Source organism: Rhinatrema bivittatum, chromosome 2, assembly GCF_901001135.1.
Source record: "Rhinatrema bivittatum chromosome 2, aRhiBiv1.1, whole genome shotgun sequence".
Taxonomy (NCBI): domain Eukaryota; kingdom Metazoa; phylum Chordata; class Amphibia; order Gymnophiona; family Rhinatrematidae; genus Rhinatrema; species Rhinatrema bivittatum.
The window spans coordinates 671,092,612-671,119,927 of record NC_042616.1 but is presented as its reverse complement, the minus strand read 5'-3'; the positions used below and the strand labels follow the sequence as shown (position 1 = coordinate 671,119,927).

Sequence of the window (27,316 nt, the reverse complement as noted above, 5' to 3'; positions counted from 1 at the left end):
GGAAATTCCCCAGCCAATATCACTTGGCAACTAAAATTGCACATCATCAGCATAGACTCTACAAATTACAGACAAGGCAGATAAATCTAAGACTAGTGGCTGTAAAAATATATTTAAAAGTACTGCCGATAAGGCAGACCACTGAGGGACTCCCCAATTTTAGAATACCATCTAGAACAATCAGTTTTAATACAGACATGCTGAGATTGCCCATGTAAAAAAGAATAGAACCATTTTAAAACTGATTCTCTAATTCCAATATCTAGAAATCTTCTCAATACTTTAGCAAATGAAATAGTATTGAAAGCTGATTTAACATCTAACTGAACTAAAATACCACTTTTATATTCTAAATTACATCGAATATCAATTTCAGAAAATGACTTTATTTTTGAAAGTAAAAAAATACATTAAATTGCAAAATATGCAAGTTCACCACATAATTGCCACAGAATTTTGAAAATTCTGCCACAAGAAACCAGCAGCTCTGACTATATTATATACAGTAGTGGTAAAGACTGGGTCTGCAGGGCTTGTGTCCTATAGTAGCTAAGCTATTTAGTCTAATAGTCTATTTAGTTTAATTTTGTTAACTTATTGTTTGATTACTCGATCTCCAATTTCTGTTATAGTTTAATTCTGTCCTATCTTCCGACATCCATGTTTTTACTCTCCCTGTTTTAATGTAACTTCTCATTTCCACTTATATGTTAATTGGTTTCCCCATGTTCTAATGTAAACCGGTACGATAAGACCTGGTCTTGAGTGTCGGTATAGTAAAAGAAGTTAAATAAATAAATAAATAAATAGTCACCCAGAATGTTTTACGAATCGTATTCAAGTGACACTTCTAAATTTGTTTACCCTTTTCTGTATTTAACAGAACTATTAATTAATTGTATGTGTTTTTCCAAAACTTAGAAAACAGTTTATTCATCAATAAAATATCAATAGAGTAATTTATTTTCCATTTATAGAAAATACAAGAATATTGCAAAATCATAATTGCATATTTTTGTGCATCTTTGAATAGTTATTTTAATATTATTACAAGCAACTGAAATAGTTTATGATTCAGTGCAGAGTTAACTTATAAAGCCTTGAATTTGATATATGAGCATAAAGATGTATGGAATATTGCCATGTTGCTATAAGAACAATTATTAAATATTTGGGTCAATGAATCTTGGATGGGCTGTATGGTCTTTATCTGCTATCATGCTCTACATTTCATGTCTTTTGAATATCTACTGTGTTCAAGGGTTCCATTTTTTCCCAAAATTACAATCTCTCTTGTTTTCAGCAGCGGTTTGGAATTATATACTTATTGCTGTAACAGCAGGGGACCCCAGTCATATTAAAACATCCTAAAAATGGCACAGTGGAGTTCCAAACCACAGTTGCTAGGAAAATCTTGTATGTTACATATTTGGGATGCTCTTTTCTACATAGAAGAAACATTGCTTTGTAAGAAAGGATACAATAATCAGAATCAGAGTTGCCTCAAAACTTTTCTTTTAAGACTCCACGGAGTGAATAGTCAAAATTTACCAGAAATGCAAAAATCTGGTAAGATTTTGAACTTTCAGGGCAATGAAAATAAAGTACATCCCCAAAGTCAAAAGGGTTGGACATATTTGTAGAGAGGGAATTGCAAAATTATGGTCAAGCCCTTCAGTTCTACCTAGAAACAAATTTTGAAATCTTAAAACTGAATTTCAAAATTGGGAGCTCTGCAAGAATTTCTGTCTTGTGGTAACTAAAACTGCTTTGAGCATAAGTAATTATTTAAGACATGTATAAGAAGCACAGTACTTGAAAGAACCAGAGAAGAAAGACGCTAGTCAATCTTTCTTTTGAGTCATTGACAACCATGTGCTTCTAGGAAAGAAGGAATATAACTGAATATAAGTTTCTGCTTAATTTGTCAGTATATGAAAAAGTAAAAATATGCTACAGTTAACTAAATGCATTTTTTTTCACAACCTTAGACCTGATTTACTAAGGTTTTTCTCCTATTCTGCAACAATTTATTTATTTAATGATATGTATATATCACTTCACTGATTAAAAATCGCTCAAAGCTGTGTAGAAAATAGTGGGGTAGATTTTAATACGTGCGCATTTTATAACATGCACTAGCGCCGGCACACACGTTATCAAATCGTTGGGCCGCACGCATATGTGTGCCGGATTTTTAATCCGCGAGCACAAGGGAGTAGATTTGTGCAAGTTTCGCGTGGCATTGCATCGTGGCCTTCCCAAATTCCCTCCCAGTTCACTCCAATTAAGGAGCGGACTGGGAGGGAAGTCTTGCCTAACAAATCTGCTTCATTTTTTTGAAGGGGTTAATGAACATGTGGATAAAGGTGAACCGGTAGATGTAGTGTATTTGGATTTTCAGAAGGCGTTTGACAAAGTCCCTCATGAGAGGCTTCTACGAAAACTAAAAAGTCATGGGATAGGAGGCGATGTCCTTTCGTGGACTACAAGCTGGTTAAAAGACAGGAAACAGAGAGTAGGATTAAATGGTCAATTTTCTCAGCGGAAAAGGGTAAACAGTGGAGTGCCTCAGGGATCTGTACTTGGACCGGTGCTTTTCAATATATATATAAATGATCTGGAAAGGAATACGACGAGTGAGGTTATCAAATTTGCAGATGATACAAAATTATTCAGAGTAGTTAAATCACAAGCAGACTGTGATACATTGCAGGAGGACCTTGCAAGACTTGAAGATTGGGCATCCAAATGGCAGATGAAATTTAATGTGGACAAGTGCAAGGTGTTGCATATAGGGAAAAATAACCCTTGCTGTAGTTACACAATGTTAGGTTCCATATTAGGAGCTACCACCCAGGAAAAAGATCTAGGCATCATAGTGGATAATACTTTAAAATTGTCAGCTCAGTGTGCTGCAGCAGTCAAAAAAGCAAATAGAATGTTAGGAATTATTAGGAAGGGAATGGTTAATAGAACGGAAAATGTCATAATGCCTCTATATCGCTCCATGGTGAGACCACACCTTGAATACTGTGTACAATTCTGGTCGCCGCATCTCAAAAAAGATATAGTTGCGATGGAGAAGGTACAGAGAAGGGCAACCAAAATGATAAAGGGGATGGAACAGCTTCCCTATGAGGAAAGGCTGAAGAGATTAGGGCTGTTCAGCTTGGAGAAGAGACGGCTGAGGGGGGATATGATAGAGGTCTTTAAGATCATGAGAGGTCTTGAACGAGTAGATGTGACTCGGTTCTTTTCACTTTTGAATAATAGAAGGACTAGGGGGCATTCCATGAAGTTAGCAAGTAGCACATTTAAGACTAATCGGAGAAAATTCTTTTTCACTCAACGCACAATAAAGCTCTGGAATTTGTTGCCAGAGGATGTGGTTAGTGCAGTTAGTGTAGATGGGTTCAAAAAAGGTTTGGATAAGTTCTTGGAGGAGAAGTCCATTAATGGCTATTAATCAATTTTACTTAGGGAATAGCCACTGCTATTAATTGCATCAGTAGCATGGGATCTTCTTAGTGTTTGGGTAATTGCCAGGTTCTTGTGGCCTGGTTTTGGCCTCTGTTGGAAACAGGATGCTGGGCTTGATGGACCCTTGGTCTGACCCAGCATGGCAATTTCTTATGTTCTTATGTTACCCCCTATTCTAACCTCCCTTCCCCTCTCCTCCCCACCCCGTAAACCATATCTCCTAACTTTTTTCCCTTATTTCATTGATTACTGCTCCAAATGCGCCAGGATTCCTTTCCCCAGTATAGCGGCAAATGGCTTTGAAGATGCTCACGGCGCATGCAAGGCCCAGCCGCATGTTTAACCCCCGTTTTCCCCACAGGAAGCGCTTATTGCAGCCTTTCCACCGGTGGATCTTGGGTCACCAATGGCTCCGGGACCCTCCCAGTTGACTTTATCATCGGGAGGAGAAACACCGTTCCGCATCCCTCCTTCAGGAGTACTGCCTCAGCCATCGAGATCGATATTGATGCCGCCATCGAGCCATCCACCAATGCCCTCGATGCCTGCACCAGGGCCTTCATTGCTTTCATCGGTGCCTCCGGTTATTCCTTCGATGCCTTCAGAGCCTAAACCGGGACCTTCAGGTATCCAACTACCCTGTCCCTCTACAGTCCCTAGAGACACAGGTGCGGATCCTTATGATACCTGGACCGATGATACTTCATCAGACACTGATGATTTACCTTCACCTACTGAAAGTAGAAAGCGTTCTCCTCCAGAGGACCTTTCTTTCATAAACTTTGTGAAGGACATGTCTGAATTAGTCCCCTTCCAGTTACTACGGACACCCCTTCCAGTTACTACGGACACCCATATGTGAGGACTACCACCCATATGTGGTAGTCCTCACATATGGGTGACATCACAGGACACCCCTTCCAGTTACTACGGACACCCATATGTGAGGACTACCACCCATAATATACCCCAATAGTTTACTTCTCCCAAATACTTTTAAAAAATTTCCCAAGCAGAGCTAACTGATTCCTTTCAGCCACCAGCAAGGTGATTCTCTCGTCTCAGTGCTCCCACTGGATTGTCCACATATAAAATAGTGTTTGTTTGTCTGTTTTCTATAAATGGTGGTATTAAACTGTTGTAAAAATGTGTTAATAATCACGTCCAAAAATGTAACATCATTATGTTTGTATGTAAATTCAGATTTCAAATTACTATCAGTAGTATTGGTCTATGCAAGAAACTCATTTAACAAAATTTCAGATCCTGACCAAATGAGGAATATATCTATGAATCATTTCCACATTATGATGTACTTTAAATACTTAGACTCATAGATATATTTCTCCTCAAAATCTCCCACATATAAACAAGCTACTGATGTGGCCAAGGGAGACCCCATTGGTATGCCTTTCATCTGTTGGAATATTTGATCTGCAACCTGCCTGATTAAAAACCAAAAGGCTCCCTGTATCGTTTCCACCCTCCCGCTCGCTCCTACCTACCCTCCCCCTCTGCCTTCCTTTCTCGCCCTACCCTATGGCTCTCACTAAAGAGTGTGGAGGGTAGAGAATGAAAGTACAGGGTAATGCAGATGAGAATGAATTTACTCAATCCTACATTTAAGAAGTAATATTTCAAAGCGATAGTTACTCAATACACCTGGACATGACCAACATTACTCAAATAATGATTTTATTTATGAAATTGTAACCGAACTTTATTGGCACCTGTTAGAATGTACGATATCCTACATTTACTTACCTTAGTCTATGTGCCTATTTGTAAACCATTGCGATGGTATATAACTTAGCGACGGTATAGAAAAGTTTTCAAATAAATAAATAAATAAAGTCAATACTTTTGAGGCCAATTGTGTCCAAAAATCCTGAATATCTTTCCTCATGTCAGGTTTTGCTAACTCACAGGATCATTTTTCAAATCATGTTAGGGCCTTATCGTGGGCGTTAGGCCCTAACGCTTGCAATAACACCATAACGCATGTGATAAATAACGCATCGCGAGATGCGTATGCAAATTTTCAAAATTTAATCAAAAGGGAGGAGTTTGGGTGGATTTTATGAAAATGAGGGGTGTTTAACGTTGTGTGCGATAGCATAATGCACGCTATCACACTTTTTTTTTTTTTTTTTTAGCGTGATTTATGATAAAACATTTTTATTAATTTTTCTAATAAACATACTTCATACAAACAGCTTAAGAGGTGCGTGTTTCTGTTACACCTCCCAACTTATACATCAAGATAACGAATATCCAAACTATCACTTTTATTCCCCATCTCCTAGTGCCCTCTACCATCCCCCCCTTCCCTGCCCCGCATCCCCCCTGTCCCGTCCCCCCCTTTGTCCACAGGGGATCTAAGGATGGCCATTGGTTAAGATAAAATAAAAAAAAACTGTCTCTACTCCTGGAGTATTCAGACACCGTCTAAAATCGCCTCTTCCTTCCAAATGACGATCAATTAATCGTTGAACGGTCGACTTCTGGCTCGATGTGGAAGAGTCTGTATGTAAATGTCCCATATCGCCAAGAATCTACTTTTGTGACGTGGCGAACTGCGAGAAGCTAAATACTCCATATGCATAAGCGAATGGAATAAGTTTCTCCAAGTCCAAAATGATGGTGGTTCAACCTCTCTCCACTGCTGTAGTATCGCCCTTTTTCCAACCAGTGACGCTTTCTGGAGAAGGAGACGAACGCCCGGGTCTCCAATCATCTGAGGCGAAGTATATCCAAACAGTAACCACAGTGGATTGACTGGAATAGAAATTGTTAGTACAGTAGCCAGGTATCTCGCAATCCTCTTCCACAACAAATTAATCCCTGGGCATGTCCAAAAGGCATGGGACAAGGTACCAACGACCTGTGGACAACGACCACAATAGGGGGTGCCCGTAATATGTTGCCACTATGCCATTTGAGGAGAGACATACGCTCTCCCCAGAAATTTGTACTGTACTTCTCTATAATAAGAGTTTTGCGATATCCTGGCCACTCCACCAAAACATGAACGAATCACTATGGAAGTGAGCACAAATTCCCCATCCCCCGTCCATCTTGCTGCTAACATCTCACATATGTCCACCTGGCTCAACTTACTTAAATATTTATAATAATATGATATCGTAGGGGCAACGGTTTTGCCAACTTGAAATAACTGTTCCAACTTACAAAGTGTGTCTGGGTTGCAAAATGTAGTAGGTATAGATTTCACATAGTGGGAGATTTGCAGATATGGGAATAAAGATTTACTTCCCAAATGATAACTATCCTGAAACTCAGTGTAGGAGCGTAAAGTTCCTTCTTCACTCAATATATGTCCTAGATGAGTAATTCCTACCTGAGCCCAGCGACAAAAGCTGGCATTTTGGGAACCGGGTATGAAGTCTCCATTTCCGACTACTGGCAGCAAATACGCGCAAACTCTTGGAGCCTGTAGCCTTTTCGTTAATTGCACCCAGGCATGTCTGACTGTCCGTATACTAGGAGAAGTAGTTATAAGCAAGGTTAAATGTGATGGCTCCACCTGCATTGCATAAGATAAGCACAGTGGCGCCACCAGTGCACTATCCACCATAAATGGAGTATGGGACGACAGTTCCAACAGCCAATCTCGAATCATTCTAGTATTACATGCTAAATTATATAACCTTAGATTTGGGACCCCCAACCCCCCTGTTCCCCAGTTCTTCTGTAACCAGACAAGAGGCAGCAGAGCCCTGCGGCCCCTCCACAAAAACTCACGAAGATAGCAATCCAGCACTCCCAAATCTTTCTGTCGTAACAATAAAGGTAAATTCTGAAGAAGGTACAGCCACTTAGGCAAAATAACCATTTGTATAGATGGACTCTCCCTATCAACGTCAGGGGTAGGGGCTGCCATCTTTGTAGCAATTCTCTTGTCGTATTGAGCAACGGAATGACATTTAACTTGTATAACCGAGAGGGGTCCGTAGCCAATACAATACCCAAATATCGAAATGAACCATCCGCCCACTTCAAGGGAAAGGGGTCTCGCCATCTCTCCCGGAGCATGTCTGGGAAAGCCAACGCCGATGATTTCCCCCTGTTAAGCCTAAATCCAGAGAATTCGCCAAACAGGCCAAAGAGCTCTAATAATGGCGGTAGTGACGAGGCGGGATTTGTCAAAAAGACTAATAAATCATCTGCAAAAGCAGCGCGTTTAAATATCTCATCCCCAAAGCGAACTCCCCGGATTGGTGCAGTGGTTTGTATAGCGACCAACAAGGGTTCCATTTGCAGTATAAAGAGCAACGGTGACAAGGGGCATCCCTGCCTTGTCCCCCGATAAATGCAAAGGGGTTCCGACCTCTCTCCATTAACTATCAGAGAAGCCTATGGCATTGCATATAACAATCGGATGGCATCTAAAAAGAACCCAGTGAAGCCCAGCTTTTGCAATAGAAAAAACAGATAGCGCCATTCCACTCTATCGAAAGCTTTCTCTGCATCGAAACTAATAGCTAAATATGGGGTTTGAGTCACCCTGCATATTTCCATAGCTCCAATTATTCGCCGAATGTTAAACAATGCAGTACGAGCCCGAACAAAGCCCACCTGTTGTCTACCAATCAACCCAGGCAATAAAGTCGCTAGGCGATCTGCTAAGACTTTCGCAAGCAATTTTTGATCAAAGTTAAGCAAGGAGATTGGCCGGTAAGAATCCGGGGCTAAAGGGTCTTTCCCCGGTTTAGGTATAAGGGTTATATGGGCGTGATTCATCTGTGGTGGGAAACTCCCCGTTTTTATTAGATCCGAGTACAATTGAACTAAGGGATCTGCTACCTTATCAACTATGCTTTTATAAAATTCCGCAGAATACCCATCGGGACTGGGCGCTTTTAACCGTTGTGATTTGTGTATGACCAATTTGACCTCCTCCACTGTAATGGGAGAATTAAGGAATTGTTGTTGGTCCGCAGTAAGCTGAGGTAGTGTTAATGCAGAACAAAAACATGTACCCATCTCTTCAGTACCCTCCCCTGCCTCATACAACTGACTATAATATTTATGGAAAATCCTTAATATGGATTTAGTTTGTGTCTCTATATGATCCCCATCATTACGGAGGCCTGCTACAAAATGAGAGGTTCGGGCAGACTGGATCAACCGAGACATTAGTTTGCCAGCCTTATTGCTGTATTGGAATAAACGGAATTTATAATACATAAGAGATTTCTTTGCCCTTTGATGTAGTGCGGTATTTAGTGCACATTGCAAGGAACGATAGTGATCTCGAGCTGGGCCCGTATTTGAGTGTATAAGTTTTTTCTTTGCTCTATTCAATTGGGTGGACAATTGAAGAATTCGCCTATTGAGCGTCACTCTACGATGTGCCATATATGAAATGATGTCCCCCCTTAAAACAGCCTTAGCAGTGTACCAGAAAAGAGAAGGCTGTTCCCTATGATCCCCATTAAACTGGATTTACTCATCCCATTTTTTGTCCAAATACTCCTTAAAATCTTTGTCTTCTGATAAGAAAAATGGGAAACGCCATATGCGGGTCCCACCCGTGGGGGATTGAAAAGCCATGTCGATCCACACCGGAGCATGGTCCGAGATCACTATGTCGGATATTCCTGCCTCAGCTTCCTGTGAAAAGGAGCCGCTACCCAAGAGAAAATAATCAATACGCGAGTATGTGGCTATCACACATTTTAACGCCAGAAATTAACTACACCTATTTTCCTGGCATTATGCTGTGCAATATGCCAGAAGTGGGATTTGTGATAAAGGTACACAAAGATGAGATTTGCTTGATAGCAGCTAGGTAGAGAATGCATCAAACTAGGTTGAGAGTATACTGTGCAAATCTCATCTTTGTATACCTTTCCTCACTCCAAATCACATCAAATCTTCACTGATGTATACTGTGCTGTTTATACATCTGATTATACATTTAAAACTGCCCTCCAAACCCTAGACCACCACGAGTTACTAGTTGACCCTTTCGCAGTGGTATAAATAATTGACTTACATGAGAACCTTATGAAGAGTTTCAGTTTCTCTCTCACTTTCACTCACTATCTTTCTCTTTCTCTCTCTCTCCCTCCAGCCCAAAACATGGGAATACCTGTCTGGGCACTTCTCAGCTTGCACTGTAAAAATATTGCAGGTGCAATGAATTTAGCACATGTTATGGTATCTTAAAAATTTCCATGACCACACCTTTTTTTATCACAGGCACTATTCATGCGAAATTTATAGCAAAATGATAAATCTAGGTCATTGTTTGAACAATATTAAGAGCTGATTGCTGAAGGATGTTAATATATACGGAATGTTTGTCTGCTATAACCAGCCACCAAGCCTCCTGAATAGTCTGAGAATGGGCTAGTTCATCTAATTGTAAAATGAGATGGGCTGAATCCCCTACATAAGATCTTATTTTCAAAACATGAGGCTGTAATATGCTGTGTAGTTACTTCACACGAGGTTCAAATCAAGAACCCCTACCAGAAACAATGGGTCATCCAGGAGGGGCCTCAAGTGATTTATGAATTTTTGGGACAAAATATATTACTGGAATGGTAGGATGATCTTGATATAAGAAAAAATACAATTGATCTCTTAATTTTTTGTCCAAAGCTTTTTTTTTTTTTTTTTTTTTAGAGTAACATGTATATCATGTTGTATCTCACAAGTGAGATCAAATTGCATGACCGAATAAAATTCTGTATCATAAAACTGATGATGTGGTTCCCTCAAATAATTGTCATGATCCATGATCACTTTACCCCCACCTTTGCCTGTTGATTTTATAATAATAGTTTGATCTCTTTCTAATTTCTTAATAGCAGTCCATTTCCCTTTTGTTAAATTATGTCTAAGAGGGACTCTGTGTTCTAAATCAGCTACATCTTTTAAGACTATTTGTTCAAAACAAATATAAATGGTTCCCCTGGTACAGGTACTGGATTTCTTTAGAAAGCAAGATGTGTTTTGACCCATTTCTGTATTAGAGAAATTTCTTTTTTATTTTTAATGTCTGGAAGAACTTAAATGATCCTATGTCTGTTGAAAAAGGATCATGGCTTGTGTGTAGTATGTGGAATGAAAGTAATCCAACATATATTCATGAGAAATTCAGGATATATATTTTTTATGCATATGTAAAAAAAACCTTTTTTGATTGTTACGGTGTTTGTATACATTTTTGAGATTTAATCATTGTAGAAATATTGCACTTTCTACCACACTATGGGCCTTATTTACCAAGGCTATCGCAGGCTTGCGCTGTTAGCCTGTGAAGGTAGCGCACGCCTGCGCTACCTAAATTGGGGCGGAGTCGGTCCCTGGAGCGTCACCGGAGCCGACTCTGTGAAGACCCCGCAGACGACGAAAAGGTAAGGGCACCGTGGCAGCGATTGCACCGTGGCGGTGCAATCGCTGCCAGCTAACGCAGGACCGCCCCCCCGGGTCGACCCCCCCCATTAGCATGATTTTCTAAAGTATCGCAGGCCTGCGATACTTTTGAAAATGGGGCCCTTAATTCCTGGCATGTAAAATGATCAGGTATTTTTATTTATTTATTTAACATTTTTCTATACCGAACTTCATGACAAGATTCATATCAGACCGGTTTACATGGAACTTAGGGACTAACTAAACATAACTAAACATAACTATATAACAGGAAGGCCGAAGCACAGTTACATATAACAAGGAGATAGAACTTGGGGGCTAGAGTAGCCAGGAAATAAAAGGACAGTAACGAACTAGAAGTTGAGGAAATATATCTATACTGTGGCTGGACCGGGCGACAAGCCGGATGGGCTGAGTCTGATAGAGAGAAATGTTGAAATGTAGGAACGTAAAGGAAGGCTTGGAGGAAAAGCCAAGTCTTGAGTTTTTTTCGGAAGGTTAGCAGACAAGGTTCCAGTCTTAGATCAGTCGGCAGGTTGTTCCAGATGGTGGGGCCCACTGTGGAGAATGACCGTTCTTTGGTGGAGGTTAGACATGTGGATTTAGTTGGGGGGACTTGGATGGTTCCTTTATGTGCTTCTCTGATGGGTCTTGCAGATGAGTGTAGTTTGAAAGGGAACTGAAGGTCTAGGTGTAGTTGGTTGAAGATGGATTTGTGGATTATTTAATTTGTTTATCAATTTTTTGGGAGCATTAAGAAGCTGTCCCTATTCAGGAGAGAGATTGTGCCCTTGGGCCATGGCACGGCCCCAGAGGAGGACTCTGGAGAAGTGCCGAGGCAGGCGAGACGTATCCGAGCCCGGGCGGGGCAGGCTGAAGACTCAGAGCATTCTGGCCTCTGCTGAACCCAAAAGCATTAGAAGAGACCCAGCAACGCAATGCTGGTCTCTGGGGTAGCCCTCCGGCCACTCTATAGCCCTTTCGGACCCGCCACCTGGGAACGGCAGGTGCAACAGGAAGGACAGAGATCGAGGACAGGCAATGACTCTGGAACATGGACGAGACAAGGCACTTGGAGACCTAGGCAGGCACTACCCCTCAGGGCGCCCTACACAGCCCCCCCTCCCCCGTGGACTGGTCGCAGACTACCCTGTCCCACTGCACCCTACACAACCTGAAGAGGCTGGTCGCGGACCATGCAGAGAGCGGGACAAGTGCAGGACTGAAGCTCAGGACGGAAGAAGAATCCAGGCAGCACTTGAAGACGGACCTGACCGGAACAGGGCTCCAATGACCTGGAACAGGACTCAGGCTCAGATTCAGACACTGATTCAGGCAAACACAGGATGATCATCTGGAGGTGGAATCCGGTGGCGAAACAAGGCTGGGAAACCCAGAGACAGGAACTAGAGGATTAGGGACAACTGGACACAGGAACCACTGGAGGCAGGAACCGAAGAACTGGAACATCCAAAGAGAGGAACCGGCAAAGACTGGGACATCTGGAGAGGAACGTCAAGGCACAAGACAGATGAGGACACAGGATCCGACGAGAGACCAGGAACGCAAGAAGAAGACAAGGGAGCTCCCACGATGAGTAAAAGACCTTGAAGGAGAGACGATGGACTTCCACCCACCGCGGAGTGAAGGGGGCGGGCGGCACTCCTGCCGCATTGAGGCAGCAATGTCAGCGGCCTCCGGGCCACAAGGAACAAGGTTGGGAGCATCTCTGCCTGCCGCGGACAGCGGCGGCGCTTGGGCTGCGCAAGGCAGCAGCATTGGGTCGACGGAAGACAGCAACGTCAGGGCCAGCGGGACCAGCGAAGGTGAGAGGCTGCTCGCGCTGGAGCTCGCAAGTAGCATCGTAACACAATGAAAGATGTATATATATTTTTTGAAATATATTTGATTCCTTCATGTAATATATGTTTGAATATTGGAAACTTCCTACTTACCTTCATGTGGTTATTGTTTAGATGACATCCAGTTAATCAGTACTAATTGAATGTCACTGTTTTGATTTTGTATTCTATTGTGTTTTGTTTTATATTTTATGAATGCCCTGATCGTATTTGGAGGGACAGTATACAAATACATGTAACTAAATATGTTTTTGAGCATTTCAAGTATAGGTAAGGCATTTGGTATTTTCATTATGTCCTCTTGGATATTAATTTGTCAACTTGATTTCTTCACATCTCATTTAGAGTATGCACATTACACCTCTTACCAAGAAAAATCTGAATGTGAAACTAATATCTATGGAGGTGATTTTCAAAGGAGTTAAGTGCATAAATGTATCATACTATTGTAGCAATTAAAAAGCCATTTATGCACAGGGACAATAACTTTCAAAATGGAGCATGGACACACATTGACGCATGTGAGTCGGCATGCGTCTAGATATGCAGTCATTTTATAACTTGCTCACACATATGCGTGCACATTATAAAATAGCTAGGATGTGCCAACATGTACGTGCAATTTTAAGTGTGTGCATGCCAAGCTGCATAAATCTAGTTTCTTCCACATAAGTCAGGGTATTTTTAAAACGGACTCACTTCCACACCATGACCAGTTTTACCAATTTGTCCACAAGTTTGCCCAGCATCTATCCCCACCCCACCCCCAGTTATAACCTGCATTCTCCCAGTTATCCCAGACCCTTTAAATACCTCCAAAACTGCTTCTTCTTTTTTTTTTTTTTAACTTGTATCTCCATAGTAGAAATAAACTTACACGCGCCAGGATGCATAAGTATTTACGTGCACATCTCTTGGCCACACCCTGAATGGCCACACCCTGCCCATACCATGTCCCACACCACACCCCTTATTGAAATCAAGTGAGATATGCGCACATTTGGGCAGCTTTTAAAATTCAGTCACTGGGCATAAGCATGACTTATATGCGCATTACCTCATTCATGCGAATGCTATGCTTTTAAAATCTACCTCTGAAATTGCATTTGCGCACATAAAACTATTGACAATTCAATAGCATATATCGTAGCAATTTTCAAAAGCCCACTTACATGCATAAAATCCATTTTAACTGCATGAATCCTTTTGAAAATCACCTCCAAAATCTCTTGGTTGCTTGCTGTCTTTGGTGGATTGCTCCATTTAAATATTATCAAATTTGTAGTCTGTTTCTAGCATAGAACTAAAGCTACTAAATTTTCTTGTTAGTGCCAAAAAGGGGAAATTATTCTTCTACCTGCTTCTGGTAAATATGTCATTCATAGCTTTTATTCAAAGATTATGGAGCTAATTCTTTTTTTTTTAATTTAAAGTTTATTGTGGTTAATAAACATCCAGTTACAACAATTTATAAGTCCATTCCACATAGCATCCAACTGCCACATAATTCTACAGTTCTTGATTTAGACACCTCCCTCTCCATGTAACTCACTCTTTGTTGTACTGTTGTAAAATTAGAACTGGCTGCATTTTTCTCTAAATTTTGAATATGCTTTGTTAACTAAATTAATTCTGTATCACCTATATAGAACCATACTATAGTCTACAGATTTTCAGCACATCAGAACTTTCCATTTAAATCCTGTTAAAGTTCCTGATGTGCCAGACAAAAAAAAAAAATGCTTATGACCATCAGTATACTAAAATTGGAAAGCAAACACTGGGGCAGATTTTTAAAAAGTACGCGAGCGTGTACTTTTGTTCGCCACCCGGCGCAAACAAGAGGACGCCAGATTTTAATAGTTACGTGCGTAGCCGCACGTAGCTTTTAAAATCCGGGGCCGGTGCGTGCAAGGCTGCGCAAAATCGGCAGCCTGTGCGTGCCGAGTCGCACAGCTTGCCTCCGTTCCCTCCGCCTCCCCCCACCTTCCCCTCCCTTCCCCTACCTAACCCACCCCCCAGCCCTAGCTAAACCCCCCCTACCTTTATTATAAAAGTTATGCCTGCCTGAGGCAGGTGTAACTTGCACGCGCTGGCCAGCTGCCAGCGTGTGCGAGTTACACCTGCCTCAGGCAGGCATAACTGGAACCATGCCCGTGGCCCCACCCCCAGAACACCCCCGATGACACGCCGCTGCAACACGCCCCCCCAGGAAAGCCCTGGGACTTACACGCGTCCCGGGGCTTGCGCGCGTCGCTGAGCCTATGCAACATAGGCTCGGCGCGCGCAGGGTGTGGAAAGGGCAGCTTTTCGGGGGTTACGCGCGTACCCCTTTGAAAATCTGCCCCACTGTGAGTAGCCTGCTGCTCTAGTGAAGTTTGTATTGATAATGTTAATGGATATCAGTAGTGGTTATAAACAGCATTTCAACAAGGTTGGCCATGAAAGCAGCTCTACTAATACTACCTTGGTATATTTAAAAGTTCCACATTTAAACTTGACCAAAGGAACAAACAGCTGCAGTTTTTATTTTTTATGAACTGTGAAATATAAAGAAGCAAATGTATTCATGTTTTCTTTTATTGATATTGTTGAACAATACTTTTTAAATTTGTAAGTTGAAATTGGGTTTGTATAGTTAAAGCATGTTGTGTTTTCTTTCATTGCAAAAGATCACATTATATTTTTCTTGTCCTCTCTTTTCAGGCCCTGACTATGTTAAACAAAAGTTTCAGGATGTTTTAGAAGTCAAAGAAAAACTTGAGGAAAAGGTTCCAGAAAAAGTACCTTCCCCAAAAGAGTCTCCTCATTTTTATAGGAAAGGTACTACACCCCCACAAACCCCTGAAGAAAAACAGAAGCATACTTCTAGCTCCCCTACCACCCATGCGAAAACACAAAACTCCCTAACAGGAGCCACAGGACTGAATACAGAAAGGAGTTCTGCAAGTGAAAATCTAATGCCAACTGTGAACAAGCCTCTGCCTTACAAAGCACCCATAAGAGAGGAGGCAACCATGAAACCTCAGCCAAAGTCATTAGCCAGCCACAATCCCAGCAGCCCTGGGAATGGGGAGCTTCATTCTCAGTATCATGGTTACTACGTAAAAATGAATGCAGCTGTGCCTCATATGGGGCTGTATGATGATGAGTCAGAAGACTTGAACCCATCTTCCTCTGCACTTGCACGGAAGCCACCAGCTCAAAAGCAAAGTCCCAGAAAATCTCCGCAGAAAACAGATGCCAAAGAAAGCAAACCTGAACCAAAAGTTAAAAAACCTGAACTTGCTACACCAAAGAATCAAGTAAATAACGATTCACATTTTTCTGTGGAACATGAAGAAGTTAATTCGGTAGGTACTAGAGCCGCGTCTTCTATAGAGCTGTTATTGCTCAGAATAATGAAGGGATAAGTTATTGTAAAATAATTTATTATTGGTTTACATAAAACAAATCAAGTTCAGAATTTAGTATGTAGGATCTCAAAAAATAGAAAGCCTTTTGAAAAATATCTAACAAAGAGGGTCATTTATCAAAATGCGTCATCAGGTAGATTTTTAAAGAAGCGTGTGCACGTCCATGTGCATTCTCGCTATCCAGTGCACACACATGGATGCGCCAATTTTATAACATATGCATCCCGGCCTTCCCACCCTCCATCTAACCTTCCTTCCCCTTCCCCCCTCCTCCCCACCCCCTATCCCTATCCTATCTAACCCCCGGTTTTTTAAAAAACTTTTGGTCCTCAATAGGAGCTGTAGCAAGTTGCGCGCACCCCCTGGCACAGCAGCAAATGGCCGCTGTACCAGCCGCCTCCAGCCCCGGACCTCCCCTCTCCGCCCCCAGGACTGCCCCTTTAACTGGGTCCGGCACTTCGGCGCATAATGGGGGTTATGCGCGTGGCTGGGCCCTTTTGAAGATGCGTGCAGCACACACAAGGCCCGGCCACACGCGTAACCCCCATTTTTTACGTGCATGGGGGAACAAAAACTCTGCCATATAGCGTTAATGCACGCAATAACGCCATAACACCTGCAATAGTTATCACAACACGAATGCAGTTCTGGAACTAGAATGGTGAGATAGTCCTATTGCATAGGGGCTACAATAGGAATATGAAAATCGGGTAAATGATTGTGTTTATTCTAAAGGAAAACACAGCTGCAATAGTTAACTTTGAGACTTTATTAGGGAAACAGAGAGACAAAGGGAATAGGGAGAGGGAACAGAACAAAGCACAAGGACATAGTTTGTTCTGGGGGGCAACAGGTCCATACAACTGTACAGTCACCAAGCCACCCCCAAAGTTCCAGTACTGTGTGTAAGCTTTTATATCTTTCATACTGACCAATCAGAACCTACTCAGAGTGCTGATTCTAGATAAGTGCAGTACATTTCATTTGAGAATGTATTAGACCAATCAGCTAATGGGTCTGGGGTGTTGGCTGGCTGCATTCCAGCATGTAGGCTGGCTGCATTCCAGAACGTACACAGGGTCCTCAGTAGTCTTAAACTAAAACTAGCATTCTTGAATACAGCAGAAATGAGGTACTTCAGAAAGTCAATGCACAATATCACATACATATCCCCTCTTGAAGGATTTATGCCTAGAAACCCTTCCCATATGGGCGGAGCTGTGGGTGCCTGTCTTAGGTTGTCCCTTACATCCTAAGCTAGCCTTAGGTGAAGGAATCTTACCCGTCTTTGGCTAAACCCCACTATTGTTCCCTACCCATTTAATTCATGGGGAAGCTCATGTATGTCCATCATTAAACGCTGATGGATAGTAGTTACTTGATCTTGCACTGCAGATGAAGAATTGACCATAATGTTCAATCCGGGCATCCTGGGCAGTGCAGCAGCGATGGAAGATCCAAATCGTCAAAGGCAGAGGCATACGCATGGTAGGCAAAGGCATAGCAAAAGTCCAAAACATCATAGTAGTCCGGTAGGGTATTGATAGCGCTATGCAGTATTATGACAACAACATGTAGTATGTAGCAGTGAAAACAATCGCTATATGGACAGTCCTAATTCAACTGTGGCAGTCACCTGTCCAAGAGATGATCCAACTATGGATGGAAAAACTTCTAAACCAGTTCTAGTCAAGGGGTATAAGCTATTTAGGTAGATGAGGGCTAGTAATACTGCTTTATCTTCGGGTACATCTGAGAAAGCAGGACTAATACCTATCTTAAATGATGGTAAGTCTGAATGTAATTGAGGATAATCATAGAAACAAGTGACAGCTGATTCTGTGAGAGTCTTTAGCATGTTATATGATCTAAAACAAAATAATGTACGTTGCAGGATTGCTAAACCATCAATGTGAGTCTTTGCACAAGTAAAAAGAGATGTAGTAAAATAAAAAATCAGAAATAAGAAAATATTATACCTTCCCCTCTGGAATCCCAAATGTAAACATACTAGCATATAAATAGAGATAAAAGAACATTTCAAGAAACACATAATAGAAATATTTGAACTGGAGATTTCTACAAGTGTGAAAATTGCATAACCTCAAATTATATCATGAAGTTAGGAAATTTAAATCATGGCACTTGCAAAAAGGCATAATAACCAAATACATATAACAATCAATTACCGCATGGCAGCTCAAGGTACATTAATTCATGGGATCAAGAAAACTACATCAGGGTAAAGAATAAAACAAAAAAGAAATCAGGCCAAATGAGTAAATAGGTCATATAATGAAGTAATGTTGGGCTGGCTTGCTAAGACAAACTCTGAATTCAAATAATCAATGGAATATTCATTTTATTCAGTAGGATGTATTAATCTTTCGCTAATCAAAGCCTAAGTTAAATATGTGTGCATAGAATATGTGTGTATGGAATGGAGCAACACAAATTCAAAGTGATGCAGCAGAATTCAAATGTAATAAACAGAACCACAGACAACTCATGGCAGACACTACATAAAACATATGTTTCACAAGACTAACACATATCCATTTATTACACAAAGAGACATAGATGCCTTCATAACATCAAGACAGACAACAGATTACACATATTTTTGAGCTAAAAAATGAAAACAAAAGTAAAAACAAACCAAAAAGGAGTGTCAAACGCGTTTGAAAAATGCCAGGAAAACAAAAACCAGAATTCTGTTTAAAAATGGAAAAATAAAAATAAAAATGGAAAAAAATGTAGAAAAACAAAATGCAGCCTGAATATATTCATGACAGGAAGGACGTTGACCTGAAAAAAAGAAAAGGTAACATACAAAAAATAATACCAATACTTAGGTATAAACTTAGAGAATGAATTTGGTCAGCAGCACTCAGAACTGAAATTCAATATGAAATACCAAGCAATTAGGATTTGCAAGAAAAAGCAAGTGAGGTTTACTGAAATGTAATGACTATAGCACGTTAAAGAAGCATAACTCGTTCAATATCTTTTTGTACATTCAAAACAAACAGTCTAATCAGCATAACCATGCCAAAGTTCCCTCTATATACATACACACCTTCAATAGAAATACCCTGTTTGTTCAAACAAACTAAACCTAATCCTTTCATTTTCTTTCTCTCCTGGTCGCCTGCACTAAAGGTAGTCCATACCCTGTCTCAACTCCTCCCCTCTTCTCCCTTTTTTTTTTTGAATGAAAACACTGTATTTAGTTATCTGTTTCAGAGGTATGAGTGATAAACCAGTTTGATTACAGAAATTGAAGGCTAAATAGTTGAGTTTACTGTAGAATTGTTTTATGAGGATCATTTTCCAAATGCTTTCGTCTTTTAGCATGTTCATATTTCAAAAAAGATTATTTTGAAATGTTATTCAGATTCTATCTGAGTAGTATGCTGATATGTTAATTTTATTGATAATATGGAAATTGACTCAACTTTTATTTGATAAGCATCTATCTTAAAAGAAAAGTTATTTAAGTTTAAATATTTTATTCCAGAAATAAAATTTAAAAAATTTCCTTGACTATGGAGGTTGCCAACACATTAGCAGTAAGAGGTTCTAGTGGTTAGAACAATGGACTGAAAAGTAGGGGAATCAGGATTCAAATCTGCCTCCTCCCACTGATGCTGCTTGTGAACTTGAGCATTGCTTGAGGTACCCTCTTACACCTAGAGCCAGTAAGCCACAATGTTTTTTTGCAGGAGTGGTCTCACTATCGAAGGAGGGTGTCCCAACAATAGAGGGACACCTCCACTGAAAAATATTCAGGCTCAATGGCGTGTTGTCTTGTCTCTCAGCCAAACAACGTGGGACAAAACAATGTGGCTTGTGGCCCTTTGTATGTGATTGCAGCCCCAACTTCAATGGACCATCTTAAAAGATGGACTTCTGAAAGTTGAGCAGGGGTCAGGGCTAACTCCCTGGCCCCATCTGGCCACCACTGGAGACAGCCCCAACACCCCAATGTAAAAAAAAAATAGTTGTTACTGCACACGCGGCAATAGCCCCTCAACCCTTTGTTCACTAAAATGCAGTCCCTACCCCACTAGTGAAAAACAATCGTAGGGTATAAAGTGCACCCCTCCCTCCCTCCCCCCCCCCAAAGGTATTAAATAAAATCATTGGGGTTCAGTGGGACCAAAATGTGAAGAAGCTCCCACGATGGGGCCTGGGAAGCCCCCAGCCCTGAGTCCAGTTGGTACCATTTTTCAAATTCTTGCCAAATGGACCTTGCCCCTATCACATGATAGGGGCAAGGTCCAGGGATCAGACCTTGCCCCAGTCACTGTTGCGTTCGACTAGTCGCAGGACGAACCTGTATCCAACCACTCTTAGGGGCGGATTTTCAGAGCCCTGCTCGCCTAAATCCGGGCGGATTTAGGCGAGCAGGGCCCTGCGCGCCGGTGCGCCTATGTTCAATAGGCCTACTGACGCCCGCAGACCCGGGGACTCGCGTAAGTCCCGGGGTTTTCCGAGGGGGGCGTGTCGGGGGGCGGGACCGAGCCACGCGGTGTTTTGGGGGCGTGTCGGCGGCGGGCCCGGGGGCATGTTACGGCCCGGGGCGGTCCGGGGGCGTGGCCGCGCCCTCCGGACCTGCCCCCAGGTCGCGTCCCGGCGCGCTAGCGGCCCGCTGGCGCGCGGGGATTTACGCCTCCCAGAGGGAGGCGTAAATCCCCCGACAAAGGTAAGGAGGGGGTTTAGACAGGGGCGGGTGGGTTAGGTAGAGGAAGGGAGGGGAAGGTGAGGGGAGGGCGTTAGAGGATTCCCTCCGAGGCCGCTCCGATTTCGGAGCGGCCTCGGAGGGAACGGGGGTAGGCTGCGCGGCTCGGCGCGCACCGGCTATACAGAATCGATAGCCTTGCGCGCGCCGATCCAGGATTTTAGCGGATACGCGCGGCTACGCGCGTATCTACTAAAATCCTGCGTACTTTTGCTGGCGCCTGATGCGCCAGCAAAAGTACGCCTATTCGCGCGGTCTGAAAATCTACCCCTTACCTCCAGCCCCGGACCCGAGCTTGACCCAATAGACACCAAGGAAGCGCCAGTACTTCTCTTCCATATCGATATGGCAGGCCATCGTGCTCCACCAGCCTCTGACGCCGCATCAGTCCCAGGCCTTCCTAGGCATGCGCGCACATGCTGACCCTGCCTTTCCTAAAGGACCAGTGGCGGGAAACCGAAGCCAACGCTGCCTGATGACATCACTGCCTTAAGGATATTTAAGGCCTCTCCTGCAGTTACTCCCCACCTCGGTAATAGGTCGACTCCATTGGAGTAGCAGTTTGCCTCTGCGTTCCTTGTTCCTGATCCTTGCCTCCTGGTTCCTTTTTCAGCTGTGTGTCTACTTGAGTTCATGTGTTCAGTACCTGGTTCCCTGTCAAGTCTGGTCTTCTCTTGAGTTCTTATCTTCATGGTCTGCCTCCTCCCGTCTGTCTTCAGCGTTTTGTCTGCCCTGCTGTTCCTCCTCTCCTTGCTCCTTTGGATTGGACTCCTGGCTTTGACTTTGGATTGTACCTTGATGCTGCTTGAGCTCTGCCTGCCTTTGACCACTTCCTGCTCATCAACTTGCTTGAACTCTTCCTGCCCAGAAATCTGCCCAAACCACGACACTGAATGAAATCCGCCTGCCTCTGACCACAGCCTGCTCCAGTCTCTGCTGCCTGCCGCCTGCCCTAACCACTGCTTGTACTAACTTTGCTTCTCTCCATGCTGGCCTGTAACATCATACTCGACGGATTTACATCTCCACAGAGGCCCATTCCTAAGTCCAACCAGCCTCAGCACCCGAGGGCTCAACCTAAGGGGAACTGGTATTCGTGACGCTCCTGTTGGGCCTCTGCTCCAGCCAGCTCCGCCTGCTGATGGTGGGGACTCACAGGGCTCCTCCCTCCACCTCGGCCCAAGGGTCCACTTCTTCAAAAGATTGCCAAGGCCATGGACCTGGCGGACCTCTCAGGCCTCCAGGCCATTCCTGGCCTGCACAGAAGATCCAGCAGCAGCATCAGTTTCTGGAGTTCCTGGCAGGCTCCATGGAGCGCCTCAGTGCCTGCCCGGAAGCCACAGCTGCCTCTTCACCTCCTGCAGCCACTGCAGTGCTTCCAGTCATACCGGCTCCATCCTTGATATACCTACCGGTTCCCTCCCCCCGGTACGCTGGAGATCCGAAGCAGTACCATGGGTTCTTGAACCAATACTTCATGCACTTCTCCTCCAGTCAGCACTGTTCTCCAATGATACTGTCAAGACCACTTTCATGCTCTTTCTACTGGATGGGAAAGCCTTGGTCTGGCCTCTCCCTTGTGGGAGCGTGGGGATCCCCTTCTGCAAGATCTACAACAGTTTGTGAAAGCCTTCAAGCTCATTTTTTATGAACCTGGCCGGCTGGCCATGATGAGTTTGAACCTTCTACACCTTCGTCAGGGCACTTGGCCCTTAATGGACTATGCCTTTGAGTTTCAGACCATGGCCTCAGAGCTGAACTGGAGTTAGGACAACCTCTGTAGTATCTTTATGGAGGGGCTGTCATCCCAGGTGAAGGAATAGCTAGCCACCGACAAGCTTTATGAATTTCTGGACGCTCTTATTGATCTGTGTTATGGTTATTGATGTTTGGGTGGATCCTTGGGCCCAAAAAACAGAGAGGAAGGCGGTCTAGGAAAGCCGTGAGGAACAGAATAGAGAGTAGCCGAAGATCCTTCGAAAATTCTTTATTGATTGCCCGACTCTAGGCCTGAGTTTCGCCCACAAAAGGGCTGCTTCAGGGGCTGAAAGGCATTAAAATGTCACGTTCTGAGGTGAGCTCGATTGGTTGGAATACATCACAGGCTCATTTAGGTATCATCAATAGGCTTACAGGTTTGCCCTGTCTGTTGTTGCGCACGGATATTATATATCCACCCAGCAATCGGAATTAACCTCGATTGTGGTTTGGAGCAGTTTTAGTTGTATTTTTGTGATCGCTAGACGCAATTTGAATTTTGAAACTGCTCCAAACCACAATCGAGGTTAATTCCGATTGCTGGATGGATATATAATATCCGTGCGCAACAACAGACAGGGCAAACCTGTAAGCCTATTGATGATGTATTCCAACCAATCGAGCTCACCTCAGAACGTGACATTTTAATGCCTTTCAGCCCCTGAAGCACCCCTTTTGTGGGTGGATCCTTGGACACTGTGGCAGCTGATCACGCCCACGGGGGGGCAGTCCCGTGAGGTGTCAGGCTAGACTCTGGACACACAAACACAGATTTGAATCTTTATTTAAACAGTTTGGGAAACCACCAGAGGTGGCAGTAGTGAGTAGTAGATATTGAGCCCGGCTGGGCGAGTATCCCAAAGGACGCTGGAACAGCGAATCCTCTACTTGGCTGTGCTGTAATGGAAAGAGACTGATAGTTATGAGTACACAGTGAGAAACATACAGAGTCCCAGGTAGAATAGGAGAAGCTCCGAGACAGGGAGAACAGGCCCTCGAGGAGCGAGTACCTGATCCCTTAGAGTAGAGAGACTCAGTGGTATTGTACTCACACAGCGATTCCATTAGACGAGAGGTCTGGCACTGGAACAGAGGGCAGGCCCTCGAGGAGCCAAGTACCTGATTCCAGGGAAGCAGTACTGTGGAATAGATGGTAGTTGTACTCACAGATGGAAACTGTTATTTATTTATTTATTTAGAATTTTTCTATACCGACATTCTTGATACAATATCAAATCAAATCGGTTTCCAATATAACAAAAACAGACGCTGTTGAGGGGTTACATTGAACAAGGTATCAGAACTATAGAACTTAAATTATTATATTATATAGTGAAGTCTTCCAAGTAGAAAGGGTTGTAGATGCAGGCAGCAACTCAGGGAACATGGGCCCTCAAGGAGCGAGTACCGGTTTCCTGATAGCACCTGAAAGAAGCAGAAGAGGCCCCCGAGGAGCGGGTACCCCATTAGCAATAAGAGTTCCAGAAAACGCTGGAGTGGCAGAGTAGCTTCGGTACGGAGAGTGAATCCCATCCGTAGTGTTCCGGGAGTTGCTAACTCGATTAGCTAGCAAAAGTAGTAGGTTTAAATATCCGGGCAGCGTGACGTCATCTCAGGGGGACGCCCCTGAGGTTCGCGCCAACGAGGAAATAAAGATGAGGGCAGCGTGCGCGCGCGCCCTATGGTACCTTGGAGGAGCATGGCGGGAAGCAGCACCAAAGCCGGTCCAGGGACGCCAGAGAGGTCAGCAGACAGATGCCTCGGCAGCCAGTAGTCCGAGGTGAGTGGGAGGAGCCGCAAGAAAAGTGAGGTAGGCGGAGCGAAGCCGTCGCAGACCGGTCGCAACAATCTGGCCAGGAGAATCAACCACCGCCTCCAGCAGCAGGCATAGGAGTTTTGTCCACCATGCAGACAATTTGTGCTTGCTCCTTCATTTTCACACCCTCTCTCTCCCATGTCGATGAAAGCCCTATCCCAGGCACGATTGGAAGAACTGATGCAATTCAGACCGGGATGTCTCACCCCTGAGGAAAGCTCCACCACCGCCAGCTGGGTCTCTGCTTTCACTGTATCAGGACTAGGCACCAACTTGCATGCTTCCCTCTGAAGATGGGAAATTAACAAGCCTAGGGCCGGATTTTAAATCACTTACACACATAAAACCTGGGCCTTATGCGCACCGGGCCAATTTTCAAAGGGCCCAGCCACGTGCATAAACCCCCGGGACGTGTATAAATCCTGGGGTTAGCGAAGCAGGAGCAAAAGGTAGGATAAAGAATTTGGGTGGATTTAGGATAGGGGGAGGGGGAGGGCAGGATAGGGGAAGGGGAAGGAGGATGGGAAGGAAGGCTAGGAGGATGGGAAGTTCCCTCCCAGACCGCTCCTTAATTGGAGCGGATTGGGAGGGACCTGGGGAAGGCCCCGATGTGTCACCGCATGAATTTGCAAAATTATTCCCCCCCCTTGCGCGCGCCTACCTGGCATTTTATAACATGCGCACGCATGTTATAAAATCACATGTCCATGTGTGTGCGCCCGCGCAATTTTTAAAAATCTACCCCTTAGGATATAGTGGGGAGATGATCCTCTGCTTCACATCTCCAGCATCTCAATTGACACTTCCAGTGGCTATTTCTGTGGATAACCATGAGTTTCCCACCCTCGACTCGAGTGCCGGGTGGAACTTTAAAATGAAAACTCTCGTCGACCACTTGCAGTTTCCTTAAGTTGCCAGGAAGACAACCCTTGTCAATTCCTCCATTCATGGGGATCCTCTCCCTGGCCAAATCACCTTGGCTGTGGCACCCTTGCTGCCCCGTACCAGTATACTACACATGGAGAGCATAGTCTTCCATGTCATTAATAAGGCAGTACACCCTATTGTGCTGGGGCTACACTGGTTGCAACTTTACTCTCCTCACTTTGACTGGGAATCGCTACAGCTGATGAGCTGAGGCTCCATTGCTACAACTCGTGCCTGCAGTTCATTGATCCACTACCGTGCTTGCCTTTGACACCCCTGGTAGGGGTGCCTCCCCAGTATGTTAAGTATACCAATGTGTTCTCCAAGAGGGAGATTTTGCCTTCCCGCAGGATGTACAACTTTGCCTTCCCACAGGGTGAACGACTATGCCATCAATCTGCTACCTAATATTGAACCACCTTGAGGGTGTGTATATCCCTTGTCTGCCCCAGAGATTAAAGTGATGTCAGAGTACATCAAGAAAAACCTTGACCAGGATTTCGTTAGACCCTCCACGTCTTCTTCTGGAGCAGGGTTCTTCATGTTCAAGAAAGATGGTTCCTTATGCCCATGTATTGACTACAGGGTGCTGAATGCAATAATGAAGAAGGACTGATGCCCTTTACCATTCATTTCCAAGTTTTTGGACCATCTTCAGGGATCTAGAATATTTACAAAGCAGAGCCTACATCCTAATTTGGATCAAACATGGTGATGAATAGAAGATGGCATTCGATATGCGGGATGGGCACTCTGAGTATCTGGAGATGCCCTTTGGGTTATGTAATGCCCCCGCTATATTTCAAAAAATGAAATCTTTAGAGACCTCCTTTACATCTGTCATCTCAATGATATTCTAATATTCTCAACCTAGTTTCCCACCATGAGAATGTTCGCCTACTCCTCCAGAGTCTACAAGATAAACTACCGTATTTTCCGGCGTATAAGACGAGTTTTTAACCCCTGAAAATCTTCTCAAAAGTCGGGGGTCGTCTTATACGCCGGGGGTCGTCTTATAGGGCGATTAATTACCGCATTTTTCGCTCCATAAGACGCACTTTTTCCCCCCAAACGTGGGGGGGAAAATGTCTGCGTCTTATGGAGCGAATATAAAAAAAATAAAAATCTAACAAAACCTCCCACCCTCCTGACCCCCCCCCCCCCCCCCCCAAGACCTGCCAAAAGTCCCTGGTGGTCCAGCGGGGGTCCAGGAGCGGTCTGGGAGCGATCTTCTGGACTTGGGCCGTCGGCTGCCAGCAATCAAAATGGTGCCGACGGCCCTTTGCCCTTACTATGTCACAGGGGCTACCGCTGCCATTGGTCGACCCCAGTGACATAGTAAGGGCAAAGGGCCGTCGGCGCCATTTTGATTGCTGGCAGCCGACGGCCCAAGTCCAGGAGATCGCTCCTGGACCCCCGCTGGACCACCAGGGACTTTTGGCAGGTCTTGGAGGGGTCAGGAGGGTGGGGAGTTGTATTTAATTAATTTGGCAGATTTTGGAGGGGTCAGGAGGGTGGAGGGTTGTATTTAATTTGGCAGGTCTTGGAGGGGTCAGGAGGGTGGGGGTTGTATTTAATTAATTTGGGGGGTCAGGGTGGGGGGTTGTATTTAATTTGGCAGGTCTTGGAGGGGTCAGGAGGGTGGGGGTTGTATTTAATTAATTTGGCAGGTCTTGGGGGGGTCAGGAGGGTGGGGAAAACTGAGGGATTAGTTTTAAAGGGGTGGGTTTTTTGTTTCTCGGCTCAGACACAGCCGATAAAAAAACAAAAAAACCCGATCGGGCCAGACAAAAAAAAAAACACGATGTGAATCGGAACCGGAATCAGAACTGATTCCAGTTCACATCTCTATTACCGGTACCTCCTTCTCTGCCTCTCAGATCTCGCACATGCACGTCTG

At 43.9% G+C, this 27,316-nt stretch overlaps 1 protein-coding gene across 3 annotated transcripts in view; it reads left to right on the top strand.

Moving 5' to 3' along the window:
* The window catches only part of JPH1 (junctophilin 1), a 353,316-nt gene that overhangs the window by 306,943 nt on the left and 19,057 nt on the right, over positions 1-27,316 (top strand). For 2 of the 3 annotated variants that reach the window (XR_003854844.1, XM_029591495.1), the window contains exon 4: positions 15,462-16,108. Coding sequence is in view for 1 of the 3 variants with exons in the window: in XM_029591495.1 (XP_029447355.1) it covers positions 15,462-16,108 (647 nt within the window). In the remaining 2 variants the exon portion in view is untranslated. Of the gene's footprint in view, positions 1-15,461; positions 16,109-27,316 lie in introns of those variants that run through there. The other variant, XR_003854845.1, reaches the window with a different exon arrangement.